The 19,713-nt window shown below is 34.0% G+C and overlaps 1 protein-coding gene across 1 annotated transcript in view; it reads left to right on the forward strand.

The window, feature by feature from the left end:
* Nucleotides 1–19,713, forward strand: part of LOC110023195 (trafficking protein particle complex subunit 8) — a 103,679-nt gene that overhangs the window by 78,422 nt on the left and 5,544 nt on the right. Inside the window, exon 26 of the mRNA XM_020722485.1 lies at nt 4,966–5,199. Coding sequence (XP_020578144.1) covers nt 4,966–5,199 — 234 coding nt within the window. The remainder of the gene's footprint in view (nt 1–4,965; nt 5,200–19,713) is intronic.

The following is a 19,713-nucleotide window of genomic DNA, read 5'->3' on the forward strand; positions in this document are numbered from 1 at the left end:
TATCTAATCCGGTTGGAAAAATGGAGGGAAGGGTGGGGAAAGTGGAGGAAGGGGGCGAGTACAACAGGGGAATAACGGATGCTTGTTTTCTTGAACGACAACACAGATAGGATGGTTGGACAGCGGTGAAACAAAAAAGCGAAAAGGTTTTGGGGTGGCGGCAATGAGGTAGGATGACTGGGCAACCGTAAAACAATAAGGCAACGAAGTTGCATGGCTGTAGCAGCAATGCAGGATGGCTGGACCGTGGTAAAACAGCAAGGCAATGGAGCTGCAAGGCTATGATAGCATTATAGGATGGTTGGTAAGGTTTGAATTTACGTTGGAGAGCTGTCTTGAGTGGCAGCAGGCAAGGCGTGCCTGGTCCAGAGCAACAACTACAAAATATGGACGATTTGTGGGTGCTAGCAGTAAGGCAAAGTGGGGTTCCTAAAAGGCGGTTGCAATGCCAGTTCTCCGATGGCTATGGGCAGAACTTATTGCTATGCTATTTACCACAGCTGGCAAGAACACAATGCCAAAAAGCACAACAAGCCTTATGGGGCTCTGGTTGTCATGGCATCTACCTTTCTCTCGCCCCTAATGTAACAAATTACTTTTCACGTCACGGAGCAATGAGTTACCTATTTTGGTCCCCGTTTTTAAGAAAATAAAAAGTTGTCTGAGGATTGTAGGAAGAGTATTTTGGTCCTCAGTTTTAAGAATAAAGGGGATGCACAAGAGTGTGCAAGTTATAAAGAAATTAAGTTGATGTGTCATACTTTAAAATTACAGGAGAGGATAATTGAACGTATGCTAAGACGTGATACAAAGATTTCTCATAATCAGTTTGGATTTATGTCGGGCAGGTCTTCTATGGAAGTTATACATTTATTGAGTGATTTGATGGAGAAGTACAGAGAGAATATGGAAGATCTGCATATGATTTTTATTGATTTAGAAAAAGCTTACGATATGGTTCCAAGAGAAGTCATTTGGAGAGTTCTAGAGAAAAAAATGTGTTGATGTGATTTATTTTCAAGTCATTAAATATTTGTATACGATGATTGACAAAGTATTTTCCTATTTCATTTGGATTAATATCAGAGATTGGCTTTAAGCCCATATCATTTTTGCTTTAGTTATGAATGCTCTTATTGGACATTTACAGGAGGATGTACCTTGGTGTATGCTTTTCACTAATGATATCCTTTTTATGGATAAGACTAGAGAAATGGTTCAAGAAAAACTTGAATTATGGAGGTCTACATTGGAGTCTAAAGGCCTTCGTTTGAGTAGAACTAAAGCTGAATACATGGAATGTAATTTGAGTAGTAGTAGTAGCTTTAGTGACAGAGTTGTAACTATGGGTGATCAAGTCATTAAAAGATGTGAAAGTTCTAGATATCTCGGTTCTATTGTTCAAAGTGATGGTGATATAGATGGGGATGCTATTAGTAGAATTCAAGTTGATTGGTTGAAGTGGAGGAATGCTTCAGGCCTGTTGTGTGATAGAAAAGTACCACTTAGATGGAAAGGAAAGTTTTTTAAGATGGTTGTGAGACCTGAAATGCTCTATGACACAAAATGTTGACCATTAGAAGAGAAGCATAAAACAAAGCTAAGTGTTGTAGAGATGAGAATGCTTAGATAGATGAATGACTTGAAACTTGGAGGCAAAATGTGAAATGAATATATCTGTGATAAGGTTGGTGTTGCTCCAGTGGCGGACAAGATTAAGAGTCGTCTTAGATGGTTTGGTCACATTAAACGTCGACTATTTGATGATCCAGTTAGGAGAGTAGATGTTTTAGCTTTGACTGATGTTATGAAAGGTAGAGGTAGAGGTAAAAAGACCGGGGCCTATTGTATAAAAAATGATCTTAATCTATTTGAATGAAATGAAAATATGACACTCAATTTGACACAATGGAAAAAAAAAAAGATTCATGTAGCTGACCCCACTTTGTGGGATAAAGGTTTGTTGTTGTTGTTGCAACACTGAGGTACTTCTCGGCTCTTTGGGTTGTCCATAGTTTAGCTTCGTTACCTCCCTCCACCTTCGTTACCCCCCCTCCCCCTCTTTCCAATGAACAAGTTAAAATTGGTTTGGTTATTCAGGATGAAGCGGGGAAGATTATTCTTGCAACTGGGCGAACTTTATTACATTGGGATAGCTCTTAGGTGGGATATGATGCGGTGCTCTTTCTTAGTAATTTCCTGCAGCCTTGGATGTGTAAAACCAAAGGTATCGTCATTGCGGGAGATAGTGGGAATGTCATTAACTCTTTTCGGGAAAGTATGAAGACGAAGGTTTGACAACACCAACTCGGCGTTGGACCTAATATTACCTTTCTTCTGGATTTCAAGCAAGTCCTTTTCTTTTGCGCTCATAGAGAATGTAACAAAGCTACCCATTTTTATTAGGCTAGCTTTGGATATGTCTTTTGTTTGGGATGCTGACACTTGTGACCCTATTTTTTTGAGTGTGGCGGTAGATGACGTCAACCACGCTGCTTCTTTCTGTAGCTTTTATTGTTTTTTGTTTTAGATTAATGCAACATACATTCACGGAAGGCGGTTACAAGTCGGAAGGCGAGGAGTATGGGGTTTGGAAGGCGGCGACAAGGTGGATTGTAGAAAAACAGCCAAGGTGTGTTTTCGGACGGTTGCAATATGTATGGTGATGGTGGCAGCGGAGGAAAGGATGTGGAGGAAGTGATAGTCGAGGATAGGCACCACCTTGGATTGAGATATAGCTAGAGCATCACTCGCCCTTGAATATAGTTCTAGAAGGGGTAACTAGAGATGCTGACGATTGTCCCTACAAAAAACACAAAAAAAGAATTGAGAATCCAAGCTTTACTTCAACACATATATAGGAAAACAGTAGAAAGTGAGGAAGGATAGAAAGAAATATGTTGAAAATTGGAAAAAAAAAATTCAAAGAAATGTTGTTTGGTTCGGTTCTACCCCGTTTGCGCAAACCGGTTACCGTGCGTCGCGATCATGGGATCGCTAGATCCCACAACTCCCCACCTTGTCCAACGTCGTTGGTGGGATGCCCATGTTAGTTCCTTTTCTAGGATTTAATAGATCTTGCATAAAAAATAGTTTGCATATTAAAAAAGACTGTGGTTAACAATTTCCAATTACATTGTGTGGTAGATTTACTAAGGCCATATTCGAAATGGAATATGATTATAAAAAATAATCAAAGTTAACAAGATCATACACTCTTCATAAAATATTGTATTGATGGAAAAAAGTTCAATTCTTATGTGAATGTTGATGATAGTGTGATAATTATTAATAATAATGAAAATGAAGGTGATAATTACTTGGGAAAATAATTATCATAGAGTTTGAATTTGAAGAACTTGAAAAGTTTATATACTCAGCGAACATTGAAGTTGCTAATTAAAAAAATCTCTCAACAAAAATATATTATGAATCTTCTTAGAGAAACAAAAATGGATGATTGCCAGTTATGAGAAACTCCAGTTGAACCAAATAGAAATTAGAAACAAATGATTAAGAGACAAAAGCTATCATTGAACAGTATCATAATTTATTAAGAAACTAATCTATATCTTACACCCCTTTTGCATTACCTTTTTAATAAGTCTCATAGGTCAATTTATGTACAAATCTGCCTCTAAGTTGCTTACAAAGTTATCAAATACCTAAAATTTACTTCAAAATATCTAATAATATGGGTAAGGATACAATTGTCTCATGTTTAAGTGTTATTCTAAATTCAAAGCCATCACTTGAGGTATTTTTTCACTCCTATGGATTTAAACTGTTCTATAAGATTTAAAAATAAAATGAAAAGTGCCTATGAAGATATAATATGATATCAAATCCGTTGTTAGTATTACCAAAATCCAATATAACATGATTGAGCAAACTATGTTGAGATAAATATCCATTTTATGAAAAGGAAAATAAAAAAAAGGCTAATTTACTGCATATGTTCTAACGATAAGTCAATTCAACAATATATTTATCAAAGATCTTTATAACATTGCATTAAAAATATCTTAAGCATCATTTGACTAGTGGACCTTTAACATATAGTTTATGGGAGGTCGTAAAGTATCTAAGGGCTAGTGAAATTGACAACTTTAGGCTTTTAAATAATGAATGAAAGGAGCCGTAGATTCATATTCTTAATAAGGAAAAATGCGTCACATATTTATGTGTTTAACATGGAAGTGGAATGCCATGAATTATTCCCAAGCTAAGATAGGAAGTTTTAGACAGCTATTTTAGTTTTAAAAATATTGAAGTTAGTAATTTTAAATTATTTTTCAGGTAAATTTGTGCATAAATATCAAGTTTGGGAATGAATAAAACAAGTTTTCTAACCACTTCTTTTATTTTATATTTCTTCAATGATTTAATTACAAAGGACTTGTGGAGGCATTTTCTATGCTATCGGAACCTTCTTTAATTCTTTTAGTTTTTGCAAAATTAGTAAATTGTGCTCAATTTTGTATTTGGGGCATTTACTTGTATAGCACACTATTCTTATATGTTCACATACATACCTGAACTTTCATATTTACACACATAGCACTCAAATATTTAATATCACATCAAAAATAGCACTTTTACCACCCCCCGGTACCAAAGTGTTGTGTATGTACATATGAATCACGTGAGATATATTAATACATAAGAATTGTGTGCGAGGTATGTAAATTTCCCTGTTTTTTAGTTATTTGGAACATTTAATTCTTAATTCTAGACATTTTGAGTGGTTAAATTTCGGTAGGATGAGCTTCAGTTTTAAGGACTTATCCTTGTGGTGATCATTATGCCATAACTTTATTTTCATTTCTGATCTTTAGAAATAATGGTATGGTTTGAATTAGCTGATTCTTATGGATCTTTTTTATTTGTATTAGGAGTTGCAGCGCTTCCTTGTTGAAAATGAAGTTCTTAGCCTTCGGTAACCATGTTGAAAATTTTTTACAGGTTTTTCCATCATTAGATGTATCAATCCAAATAACTCCCTGTCCATCCAAGTTACAGGAGTTCCTTGTGAGGATGGATATCATGAACAGGACAAGTACAGAGAGTTTTTCTATACAGCAGTTATCATGTGTTGGTGATCATTTGGGGATTTCAACACTGCCTGCAAACGAATCTATTTGTCAGACAAAAGTCATACATGCTGGTCAAGCGTTATCTTGCTTCTTTAAGCTGAAGGTTTGTGAACCGTAACTGGACATATTACTCCTGCATTAGTTTGAATTTAGAAAGACATTATGCATTGGTGTTTTGAAGTCAAGTAACGGTAGTCCTAGAGTTCAATATTAATGTCATTTAGTGAAATTGTGTCTTACTTGCAAGAAATCAACAGAAGCTCTTTTGGAACAGAGTTTCGTTCTATGCTGTGCTATGTGAATTGAATAGAAAAGTTTTAAGCAATTTCTATCAGTCTGATGGAAAGCTGCAAATCTGCCTTATATTGGTTTAGGGGATACGGAATCCTTTGATGTTTCCAGATTTTTATTAAATTTATAGGGCGTATATACTCCAAAAGAATGCCTTTGTGGGTATATAGTTTAATGAAGCCCACTTTCAAAATGGTGGCTTACCTTATTTGCTGGCCTTCTATTATATCCGGTGAATTAGCACTTGGGTCAGATAAATTTATTATAGCGTAGGTGCTGTATGGAGCTTAACCTGACTTCTGTTCGGTACCACACCAAGCAGAGGAATCTCCAACCTGAACCAACCCAACATATTTGGACATGAATATGCTCGTGCATTTACAAATCTATAGCTATGTTAAAATTGGAAATCACACTAGCAATTGATGTAATAATGACCATTTCCTTGTTTTAATCACACGTATAGTAACATTATTAAAAAAACCATAGGATTTTATTATTTTGCAACTTTCACTTATTTGTAATATATATTTAAGCAATATTAAACAACATATGCCCTACATGCTATCAACTCTAGCCCTACCAAAATGATGTTGGTTTGGGTTGAAGTATGCAAAAAAATCTGTCAATTTGGAAAAATTTAACTAACCCAAACCCTCATCATTTCTAGTGTGTTGGTTAAAAAAAATGTTATTTTATAATTTATCATATGTTGCAAATGGTTGGTAGCTAACTTTATTAAGTGCATGCGTGCATTCTTTAACTTGAATGCTTTAAAAAGTGCTTCTAGAAACAGGGAGTTCCATTACTTAGATTTGTTGTGCTTAGGAGCTCTTGTTCATAGCTTAAAAGGTACATTTTTCTTTTGAGAATTTTACATACATACCACACAATTCTTATGTATTTACATATCTAACACCCAAAGTTTTATCTTTACACTTATAGCAGTTTGGTGTCATAAACTTGTGCATGAAAAGGTGTATTTCACTTTAAAAATGATAGTGATGGTGGTATTTTTGATATGATGTTACTATTTTAGTGGTATGCATGTGAATATGAATGTTCAGGTGTTAGATATGAAAATACATAAGAATTGTGTGCTATGTATGTAAATGCCCCTATTACTTTATGGCCTGGTTAACTGGATTAGGTGGTTCCCAACTGATACAAATTGAGCTGTGTTTTATTTGCTATTAGAATGTGATGTAATTTAGAATTCCAAAACACTATTCCACAGACAATTCTCTCCCATGGTTATTCTTTATCATTTGTACTTTATCGTTGATGATTGAGGTTTTTATCCTTTGTCCGTCCAATTATGTAGCTATTGGAAGCTCTAACCTCCCATATAACACTTTCTTCCTGCACAGTAACACATTTCTGAGCCACACTATTTATCATTTTGTAGTTGCAGTAATTTTTCTGTATTTTGATCCTCATTCATTGCAGGCTGTGATTATCTTGTCTTCACTGCACTTCAATTTTTTCTTAAACTTCATGTGTAGGTTTTGGAGAGTAGAAATTATTATTCCTCTTCAATTTCATAGGAAATGAATGCAAGATAAATAGAGGGGATAGCTCCCACATTAAGAATATCACGATCCGGTCCGACGAGTTTGGAATTATCTAGGCTGGAACTAACTGTCGGACAGAGAGACATAACTAACAGTTTCATTTTATCACAAAAATGAAAATCCAAAACTCAAAAAGTTAGTCTAATTCATACAACTTTATTTACAATAAATCATTTAATTTAAACATTTACATTCAGATAGAAAATAAACTAAACTACAATACATCAGCTGGCGCTCACGGTGTCAGTATACGTTTTCCATTGTGTCCATCTATTCTACAATTAGTTTTCTTATAAAATTGTTAGTAACTATGATTTGAGTTAAAACTATTTAGTGGGTAAATGTTTTTAAATTATAATAATTTTCATTTTAAAACATTTTTGTAAAAGAGCAAGAAAAGTAAAATATTGTGTAGTAAAAGAGAGTAAAAGAGAGCAGTAAAGAAAAAAAATTTTATTTCTCTTCATTTATTTAGTTTACACTTCATAATTGATTCTCCATTTAAACGTATACTTTATAAAAATATACGTTTATCATTTTTCAACCCATCATAAAGATAGACAACATTTTTTATTTTCATTTGCATTTTCAATCTATTTTCATTTCGTGCACGAGTACAATGCATTTCTCTGTTAGTACCATCCAGGTGTGATTTCCATATGCATGCATGTATCATTTTTTATTCAGTTTTATCTTGCATTTAACATTTAAAACAAATTAAATTCTTTTTCATTTAAAATAAAGTTAGGAAAAAAAGTAAATAAGCAAAATTATTGTAAAATAAAATGCATTTACCCACCTCAACAATGTCGTTTGCTATATTTTCCTAGATCAGTCTAAACTCTTGGGTGCACCTATAATAACAAATTAAAGTTAAATATTTTTTTATTCAATGCTAATCTTCTTTCTTATTGTTTCTACATTTTATATCATTAGTTTCGTAATTTCCTTAGTTACTTGGCTATTTATCTACCTATAAATATATATAAATATGCATATATATATATATATATATATATATATATATATATATTTTCGAGTGAAGGTATATTATATATATGAATTAGCTAAACATATATACATATATTTGTAGGAATATCCAATTTAATTTTTATGTTAAAATTTCTAAAATTTTCCCTTTTGCGTATCTATCATAATAGCAATTTAATTATGACTAAATTTTAAATTTAATCTCTATGTTAAAGCTTCTAAAATTTTCCTTTTTGCGTAACTAACATAATAGCAATTGAATAATAATGAAATTTTAAATTTAGGATTCTTAATGTCATTATAGCATGACTTAATAAGAAAATAATAATTCATTATTAAAATCGAGTTTTAAATTTAGGGTTCTTTCTTTCATTTTAACTTTAATTAAGTAGGAAAGAAATAATAAACTTTTGAAACTGAATTTTATACTTGAATTTCTTCTGATGGGTTTTTTTACGAATCTAGTCTTTTCCAAATTTGCCTAAAACAAATGTAAACAAAATTTTAATTTATTTGAAATGTAAATTTTCTGAGAATTAATCTTAATCAATCACAATTAATAATTTAAATTAAATTAACACTAATTAACTTAGCCTTTACTTTTTATTCTTCTACCTTGTCTTAAATAAGTCGAACCGAACAACAAGGCTTAGTTGAGCATTCACGCAAGGCTGCTCCTACACACAAAGCTTTGCATACAAAGCTACCGCGAGCTTTCCTTCTTTTCCCTCCTCTGCGAGCCGCATGGTAGGGCTCCTGCTAGCCCTTCCTCCCTCTCCCAGTTCTCGGTCAAGATTCCTACAAGCTGCACGAGCTCTCCTTCTTCTTCCTTTAAGTCGGGTAAGTAACAGGAGCTGGGTCGAGCCTCACACGAGCCACTCGATCACTTCAGGAAGTCAAACGAGCTTTCCTCTTTCTTCTTCCCCATTTCTTTTACTGTTCACGACACTCGACAGGGCTAGTCGAGCTCTTTGTCAAGCACGATGCGGAAGCAAAGGACGCTTCATGCAAGTTTATCATCTTTTTCTCCTTTTGCTTCTTCCTATACTGCTTCTTCTTCTTTTTCCTTTTCTTCTTATTCCTCTACCCTACACTCTCGCTCTCACTTTTCCCCCGTCTCTCTCACACTCTCCTTCGCTCTCTGTGTGTGTGCGTTGGAATGGAATGAGACGAGAAAAAATCCTCATCTTAACGCTCCCATGAGCGGTGCGATCTCACTCGAACGACACCTGTGTTGTTACCAACGAAGCTCCTCTTTTTTTTCTATTAATTAATTAACTTTTCAAAATTTTTTAATCGTTTATTGTTACAAAGATGTTTTAAATGTCATATTAAACGTCGACCATTAGATGATCCGATTAGGAGAGTAGATGTTTTAAATTCGACTTGTGTTAAGAAAAGCAGAGGTAGACCTAAGCAGAGGTAGACCTAGGAAAGACTTGGGCTTATTGTATTAAAAATGATCTTAATTTACTAGAACTAAATGAAAATATGACACTAAATAGGACGCAATGGAGAAAAAGGATTCATGTAGTCGACCCCACGTAGTGGGATTAAGGCTTTGTTGTTGTTGTTGTTGTTGTTGTTTATTGTTACAAAGAAAATCATAAAATCAGTCTTAACTTCCCATAATAAAAAAGAGGAAATATGAATCATAACATATCAATAATTCTAAAGTTTAAAAATTGAAAAATTTATGATAGAATATACTGAAAGTATAATTTTCCTAAAATTCCACCCCTCCCCTCCTCTCCCTCCCTCTCGGCAAGTTGAAGCATAGATGTCTATTATGCCCAACTTACTTACGAAGAGCTCAAAACTAAGCCTAAACAGTCCTTTGGTGAAGTTATTTATTATTTTTTAGCAGTAGGGATAAATAACATTAAGTGTCTATCAATCTTTACATTCTTTGTGCGATCATAATGCATTTGATTTTCTGTAATGTTTATGGCTGTTTTAATTTCACAGCATAACTTCATTGACATGTTTATCGGGAAATGCAGCTCTTCAAGAATTCTTTTCAACTATAATATCTCACATACTCCATTAGGCATAGATCTATATTTTACCTCGACACTACTCCTTACAACCATATTCTGGTTTATATTTCACCATATAGCTAGGTTTCCCCACACATATGTGCAGTAGCCAAAAGTTTCTCATGTCAATAATTGAGTTTTCCCAATTTGCATTAGTGTAGATCTCTATACTATTTTGTGTGATCTTCTTAAAGAGTAAACCCTTTTCTGGTGTACCTTTAAGATATCTGAAAATTTTGTTGACTACTTTAAGGTGGTTCTCATAGAACGAATGCATAAATTTAGTTACCAAACTCACAACAAAGATAATATTTGGCTGTGTATGTCATAAGAATATCAACTTCCCCAATATTTTTTTATACCTAACTATATGTACTGGATCTCTTTCCTTCCCAATTTTGATTGGGATCAATTGGACACACAATTATTGTAGTTTCCTTGAGAAGATAAAGAATATACTTCTGTTAGGAGACAATTGTTCTTTTTTTTTCGATGGAGCAACCACCATGTCAATAAAATACCTCAGAGATCTTAAGTATTTGATTTTAAAAACAAATTATTGGGAATCCTTGAAATATTGCATCTCATATGCATCATTTACAGTGGGAATAATATCATTCAGTTACATAGTCAATATTGTTATTTTCCCATCCTTTGAATGTTTGAGGAATATTGTATGATTTTCTTTCCCTTGAGTAACCTCTGACTTATAACAAATAATGTAAGCTTTTGAAATGACACTCTCGGCGACTACTTTAACTCGTATAAGATTTTATTTAGTTTATATACTTTTGTGTCAAACTTCTCACAAAATTTCAGAGGTGCATCCATATAAGCTTTTTCCTCCAAATGCCCATTGAGGAACACATTCTTTATATCTAACTGTTGGAGGGGCCAGTTAAGATTAGCTATAAGTGATTAAAGAACCCTTACAAAGTTTCGTTTTGCGACTAGGGCGAATGTCTCTATATAATCAATTTCACGGGTCTAATTGAATCTCTTGGAAACCTTTTGAGCTTTGTACCATTTTAGAGAGCTACAAAATTATACTTCATTGTAAATACCCATTTGCACTAGACAGTCTGCTTTGCTCTAGGTAGATCAATCAATTCCCACGTGCTATTATTTTCAGAAGTCTTCATCTCCTCGAAGAAAACCTCCTGTCACTTGGGGACTTCCAGAGCTTCTTGCATAACACTAGGAATCTCAATACAATGCAAATGTGAGGTAAAAGTTGGAAAGTTGGTGAGAGGTTTTCATACGACATATATGAGACTATGAATGTTGGGTGTCAGATCTTTCTTCAATGGGAAGACTAGATTCATTAGACTTAGAATTCAAACTAAGCTCAAGTTTGGGATTAGAAAACTCAGAACTCGAAGATGGAGTGAACTACATACGGGGTATATGATCAATGAGGACTTACTTGGAGGGTTTGTGGATTCTATGCAGTGCAAAAGATTTGTAGACCTATTTGAGTTGTCCCCTTTTGAGTTGTCCTCTATAATGAGTAAACAATATCAAATAGTACTACTATTATAATTCTTTTATTATTTCTTTTTTGTTATGAACATCATAAGATAATACTGTATGAACTTCAATATCTAAAAGACTCGAGGCATTTTCTCCTAATATAATATCACTTGGGTTTTCCTGTTAAACAACTAAGATTGAGGAGATTATTTTGGGAATCTTTGGTTTGAAGATCCTAAAACATAATAGTTGAATATTCCCCTCCACCCCCCCTAAAGATGAGGTAAAAAAAAGCGTGTAATTATAAAATGGTGACATCCATGATAACAAATATTTTTTTTAAGAATTGGGATCAAAGCATTTATACTCATTTTGGTTATGAGCATAATTAACAAACATATGTTTTTGGATCGGGATTCAATTTTTTCTTGATTATGAATGTAAACGAAAGCAGTGCACCCAAATATTTTTAGAGGTGTAGAATATTCTTTAAGAATTTTTTTTTTGAAAAATATCAAAAGCTATTTTAAAATTTAAAACTTTAATTGGATATCCTATTTTTGAGAAATGTAGCAGTAAGAATGGCTTCACCCTAAAGATGTTTAGACACATGATTGTAAATAGTAATGCCCAAACTATCTCTAATAAGTGCTTATTTTTTCTTTCAGCTAAGCTATTTTGATATAGAGTGTCAATACAGGAGTTTTGATGAATTATTCCTTCAAGAAAAAGTTTAATCCAAAATATATTTGAAATACTCTCGGCTATTAGCACTCCATAATATTTGAATGATTTTTTAAATTATGTTGAAACATAGTCCAAATGTTTTTTAAAATTATTTTATTCTGGTTTTTCTTTCATTAAATAAACCTAACTTAACCTAGTGTAATCATCAGTGAAAGTCACAAAATTTTTCCCAGAATATGTAAGGTTTTACAGGAACCCCAAATATCACTATGAATTAAAATAAATGATATAGGCGTTCTATATTTTGTGGAGAAAATGCATGATTATTTTTAGCAAACTTACAAACTTATTGAAGTTAAATTTTTATTCCGAAATAATTTGGGAAACAATTATTTTTTATACTGATAATTAGGATAAGTTAACCTATAATGATATAACATAATATTATTGTTTTCAAAATCTAAAATAGAATTTAAATTAGTACTTTGAAATTGTCTATTAGAGTCAAGTCCATTGTCAAAGTTATATAATTCATCTTTTTCCTTAGCATTGTCAATCATCCTCATGATCAATTCTTGAAATTCATAATAAGAAGAATATAAATTAGCTTGACATTGATGGCCAACAGTGATTTTACTAATTGACACAAGCTACACGATAGATTATGAGCATAGAGCATCGCGAACGAGGAGAGTTTGATACTCTCTATCCCAGCAAATATCGAGAGGGAACCACCAGTAATTTTGGCCTTTTTATTGCGTCCACAAGTTCTATTGGAGGAAAATAATTTAGAGCTAGTCATGTGATTGGGAGCACCAAAATCAATTATCTAAGAAAGAAAAATTAGGAATAACACCTAACAAAGCAGTGACTAAAGTGTTACCCTTTTGTACCAAGGAGAAAGACAGAGCTAGGGATAATTTTGGAGATTAAAATAATTTGTGCATGTGCTCTAATTGATCTTTGCCAGCGTAAAACACTGTCATTGCTGGTCCCAAGTCCGGATGTGAAAAGTGGAGGGTCGCGTTAGGTAGTCGACAATCAGCGTAAAACTTGTCGAAATAAAATTAGGGCATGAATCATTTTGAACATTGTGTAAGTGCTAGGGTGTCCCCTAGAAGCGAGCATTGTATGGCCTGAATACAGTGAATAGTGTGCAAGGGCCACTACACCGCCACACTGAAGCTTGGGTGTAGTGTCAAATAAGCAAATGTTCTCAAAATACAGACGTATTCGGGTAAATAAGTTTGTTCATGAAATTAATGAAACTAATATTAGGATAGGATCTTAAAATGTAGGTACTCTCAATGGTAAATTATTGGAAATTTTTGATATTATGATGCATAGAAAGATTAATATCTTATATATTCAAGAAACTAAATGGGTTGGAGGAAAGGCTAATTATATTTTGTTAAGTTTTAAGTTTTAAATTTTGGTATTCTCAAAAGAGTCGCATTAGAAATGGTGTAGGCGTAATTATAGATAAGGGTTTGAAAGATAATGTTATAAAAATTAATAGAGTTGGAGTTAGAATTATAGCCCTTAAGATTATTATTAATACTTTGATTTTTTAATAGTATAAGTGCTTATGCTTTTCAAGTAGGTTTAGATATAGGGTCTAAAGATAACTTGTGGAATGACTTAGAAGATTTAATACAAATGATACATCTTGAAGAAAGATTTTTTATTGGAGGAGATTTAAATAGACATATTGGTAGAGTGGTAGAAGATTTCAAAAATATTCACGGTGGCTACGGTTTTGGAGTGACTAATGAAGAAGGTAGAGTCATTTTAGATTTTGCTTTAGCGTGTGATTTTATTTTTACTAATATTTTATTCAATAAAAAAGATGAGCATCTTATTACATATAAGAATGGATCTAATAAAACACAAATTGATTATTTTCTTATGAGAAGAAGATATCATTGAAATTGTAAAGATTGTGAAGTCCAAGTGAGTATGTAAGTACCCAACATCGATTATTAGTTCTAGATTTTAAGATGAAGAAATTTAAAATAAAGAATACTATGACTCATCTTCATAGAATTAGATGAGGGATCCTAAAAGACACAAAATTATTTTTATTAGTGAAATTCAAGATTTCAAAATTTGGGATATTCATGAAGAAGTGAATGCTATATGGGATAAAGTAACAAACACTATTAAATAAGTATCAAAAGATATACTTAGAATATCAAAAGAAAAAGTTTTTATAAATAAAAATAGTTGGTGGTAGAATAATAATGTGCAAGAAAAGATAAAATGTAAGAGGATATGTTGTAAGAAGATAAAATGTAAGAGGATATGTTATAAAAATTGGTTTAAATGTAAAAGCTTAGAGAATTGAGAAACATATCAAACGTCCCACCAAGAGTCTAAAAGAAGAATCTGTGACGTTAAAAATTTTGTTTTTAGTGATCTTTATAACAGATTAGATACTAAGGATGGTGAGCAATATATGTATAAACTAACCTAATAAAGAGAAAAGTAAAGTAAATAATTAAATCGAGTAAAGTGTATTAACGATGAAAATCAAAAAATACTTTTCTTTGAAAAAGATATATAACATAGGTAGGTGAGTTATTTTGATAACTTTTTAATGAAGTTTCTGAAAATACGATTGACTTTAATGATCTTAATATCATTAATAATAATAAAGCGTTTCATTTTTATCGTCGCATTAGTAAAAATGAAGTTGAAGATGCTTTAAAGAAAACAAATGGTGAAAATTTTGTAGGACCTGATGATATCCCATTTGAAGTTTGGAGATTTTTATGATATTTGGGAGTTTCTTGGCTTTTTAAACTCTTTTATATTATTTTAAAAACTAAAAAGATGCCCGAGGAGTGGAGAAAGAGTATTTTGGTCTTCATTTTTAAGAATAAAGGGGATGCGCAAGAGTGTGCAAATTGTAGAGGAATTAAATTGATATGTCATAGGTTAAAATTATGGGAGAGGTTAATTGAACATAGGTTAAGATGTATTGCAAAGTTTTCTCATAATCAATTTGGATTTATGTGGGGCAAGTCTACTATGGAAGCTATACATTTATTGAGAGGTTTGATGGAGATGTTCAGAGATAATAAGGAGGATCTACATTTGATTTTTATGTATTTAGAAAAATCTTACAGTAAGGTTCCAAGAGATATCCTTTGGAAAGTTAGGTTCCAAGAGATATCCTTTGGAAAGTTCTTGAGAAGAAAGGTGTTGATATGACTTATATTTATGTCATTAAAGAAATATACTAGAGTTGTTACTTGTGCTCGAACTGAAGGAGGATTGACCAAATATTTTCTTATTTCTGTTGGATTACATCAGGGATCGGCTTTAAGCCCGTATCTTTTTGTTTTAGTTATGGATGGTCTTACTGGACATTTACAGGAGGATGTACCTTGGTGTATGCTTTTTGTTGATGATATCCTTCTCGTGGATAAGACGAAAGAAGAAGCCAAGGAAAAACTTGATGGGGATGTTAATAATATAATTCAAGTTGGTTGGTTGAAGTGGAGGAATGCCTTGGGCCTTTTGTGTGATAGAAAAGTACCTCTTAGACTGAAAGGAAAGTTTTATAAGATGGTGGTGAGACCTATAATGCTCTATGGCGTTGAATGCTGGCCTTTAAAAGAGAAGCATAGTACTGACTTAAGTGTTGCCGAGATGAGAATGATTTGGTGGATGAGTGGCTTTACACTTAGAGACAAAATGCGAAATGAATATCTTCGTGATAGGGTTGGTGTAGCTCCAGTGATGGACAAAATTAGAAAAAATCGTCTTAGATGGTTTGGTCACATTAAACGGCGACCGTTTGATGATCCGATTAGGAGATTAGATGTTTTAGGACAGAGGTAGATCTAAGAAGATTTGGGCTTATTGTACAAAAAATGATCTTAATTTATTAGAACTAAATGAAAATATGATACAAAATAGGACGCAATGGAGAAAAATGATTCATGTAGCCGCGGAGAAAAAGGATTCATGAGAAAAAGGATTCATGTAGCCGACCCCACTTAGCGGGTTAAGGCTTTGTTGTTGTTTTTGTTGTGCTCTAATTGATCTTTGGTGAAACGGACTGCATTTGAGTTAATAGGAAACTTTTGAGTTTCTTCAGATGTGGCTTTATAAACTCGACCTTTACACTTAGATATTGATTTTCAATTTACAGGTTTATCATGAAGTTCAAACATCCCTCCTTTGTGTGTTGTGGTTTTTTTGTAATACTCACATCATGATTTTTGACACCTTTCTTTGTCAGTATCAACCCATTTTGGCACAAGAGCCGAGTTCTCATTTTCAATTTTACAAGAATGTTCGATATTGCACAACATAATTTTTTTCTTGACTCTTCCTGTCTAATTTCATAAGAAACTTAACAAATGCAAGGTAGGGTTTTTTTTACCGATGACATGACCTTAGAGTTCATCTATAATCCGATTAAAGTTATCTAAGAATATGTAGACCTGATCATTTTCTTTTCTTCATATGGTAAGCATAATCATTCAAATTCTTCCAACTTTTATTGTAACATTGATCAAGTTCCTGCTATAGTGCTACAAACTCGTAATACATAGTAACGTCACGGGCGTTTTGTTTGGTTTCCAAAGTTAAGTCTTCAACTCAAAAATTTAGGAAGAATTTACATGTCTAAATAGAGATTTCGAATGACCTCCCTGATATCTTGAGTAGTGGGAAGGAATATATGTGGCTTTTCTATGGTAGGTTCAATAGAGTTGTTTTATATCAGCAACAATAGGTTTTGAAATTTCACTAATTAAATACTCTGTTTTTCCTCCCCCGTCGATCTCCAATTTTATGATTTGAGCTCTTTTGAGCTAATTTTAGTCGTTGAGTTTTATAACTATGAGATAAGGAGATTAGTTATGGGGATAATACTCAACCAATACAACCATGAGAGGAGCTGTAGGATGAGGTGATATGGTTTTAAAATTATTGGAACGGATGACATCCTTAGTGCTTGAGAAGAGCAGCGCACATGTAGTGGATGTTTATTTATAAAAAGGAAGAAATATATTTTAGTTCTAGTATGGGCTTGGTCTGTGCATATTCGAACTTGTTATCTATGTCAGAGAAGGTTGCGAGTTCAATTCCAGCAATAATTGTGCAGTAGTTGATGCCAAAGAAGGGTTGCAGGATTTGGTTCCCACAGAAGACGCTAGAGAAATGTAGTGACAGGTAGAACTCGCGGGCTATAGACTAAGAGGTTCAAGCCCTAAGGATGTTCCTTGCTGGTTGTGGGTTGAAGCAGAGAAAAGCAAGAAAAATGCGAGAACAGGATTCGCAGATGGATGTCTGATGGGTTTGATTGCAATTTTGAGGGCGATAATGTGGCTTTCATTCCATGTAAGTTTTTGGAAGGGTGAAAATAATTATTCCTATTCAATTTCATTCAATTTCAAATAGTGTATCACCCTGCGTGTTGTCCCCGCCTTAATGGTGCCCAAGGACGAATTGTGGAGAATGTGCATTAAAAGTTGAGCCATAAACAAGATCACCATCAAATATAGGTTCCTCATTCCTCTTCTGGATGACCTCTTGGATTAGATGCATAGAGTCTTTATCTTTTCCAAGATCGACTTACGCACCAGGTATCACCAAATCAGAATGGGACTTGGGGACGAGTGGAAGACTACTTTCAAGACCCAGTATGGATTATACGAGTGGACGATCATGCCTTTCGGGTTGTCTAATGCACCCAACACTGTCATGAGGTTGATTAATCAAGTGTTATGAGCCCACATCAGGAAGTTTGTAGTAGTGTCTTCGATGATATTTTGGTATACAATAGATCCGAGGAGCACATGCAACACTTGAAGACGGTCTTTGAGGTTTTGCGATTAGAAAAATTATATGTCCATACAAAAAATTATCACTTCCTGATTGCACATGTATGCATTTTATGCTATATTGTGTCTAATGCAGACATTCAGATGGATCTTGCAAAGATCGAAGCCATCATGAGTTGGACACCCCCATAGTCTTTTACTGGGTTGACACAGTTTTTAGGGTTGGCATCAATTATGCAGGCATTTCATAAGGAGCTTCAGCACTATCACGACTCTTCAGACAGAACTTCTGAAAAGGAGTTCTAGTAAACAGATGCATCTCAGTCCAATTTCAATACCCTGAAAGATAAGGTGACTCAGGAACCAGTATTGGAATTATCAAACTTCAATGAGGTGTTCGAGTTGGAGTATGATGCTTTAAATTTGAGTATCACAGTAGTATTGAACTAGAGAGGCCACCCCATAGCCTTTTTTTAGTGAGATGTTGAATGAGTCTATAAGAAAATATTCGACGTACGACAAAGTGTTCTATACAATCATGAGAACTATTAATCCCTGGAGTCATTACCTGCTGATGAGCAAGTTCACCTTGTTTATGGATCATGAGGCTTTGAGGATCTTAAATGGCCAAAACAAACTGAAGGGTCGATATGAATCCTCAGTGAAGTTCTTGACATCATTCTAGTTCGTGCTTAAGTACAAGACGAGAAGCCGGAATCAATTAGTAGATGCATTGAGTCGTCTTCATTGCTGATCACTTCTATGTAGACTTGAGTGTAGTGAAGGAGTTGTATAGGACAAACGAAGATTGCAGAGAGATTCGAGAGCAATGTCGGGAGAAGCCTACCGAGCAGTATTACAGGGTTGATGGCTATTTGTTCCACTAAAATTGGTTGTGTTTTCCTCGATGTTTGTTGTGAGAGTCCATTATTCAAGAAAGTCACAACGGATGACTTGCAGGTTAGTTTGGCATAGACAAGACTCATGCACTTGTGTGAAAACACTTTTTTTACCCGATTAACGAGAGATATGGAGTAGCCCAGAAGGCAATGCAAAATTTATCATATGGTCAAAACCAGAGGGCAAAATGCAAGACCATATACTCCATTACCAGTATTGGAGGCCCCATGAGTGGATGTTAGTATGTATTTTATTATGGGTCTTTCGAGAACATGTGGCCAAAACCATAGGGCAAAATGCAAGACTATATACTCCATTACCAATATCAGAGGTCCTGTGGATGGATGTTACTTTGGATTATATTATGGGTTTTTCGAGGTCACAACGGAATAAGGATTTTGTGATGGTTGTGGTGGATAGATTCTTAAAGATGGTGCATTCCGTACCTTGCAATCGGATGTTAGATACATCACATGTATTTGTCTTATACTTTAGGAAGATTGTGAGACTACACGAGATATCTAGGACTATTATTTCCGACAAATATGTCAAGTTCTTGACTCACTTCTAGAGGAACTTTAGGAGGAAGCTTGGCACTAAGCTTCAATTTAGCTCAACAGCTCATTTCTAGACAGACAGTTAGACAGAGGTGGTGAACAGGAGTCTAGGGAACCTTCTGAGGTTCCTTGTGTGGAAAAATATTGAGCATAGGGACCTAGTTCTTGCCCAAATTCGTGAGTTGGATCACGTGTCGCCCCCCTTTTGAGATCGTATATGATTGCAACCCCCTCACTCCAATTGACTTGGTATAACTCCTTCTGACATCATAGATTAGTGAGAGGGGGGGGGGGGGGGGGAAAGG

The sequence above is a fragment of the Phalaenopsis equestris genome, unplaced genomic scaffold (genome assembly GCF_001263595.1).
Source record: "Phalaenopsis equestris unplaced genomic scaffold, ASM126359v1 Scaffold000223, whole genome shotgun sequence".
Taxonomy (NCBI): Eukaryota; Viridiplantae; Streptophyta; class Magnoliopsida; order Asparagales; family Orchidaceae; genus Phalaenopsis; species Phalaenopsis equestris.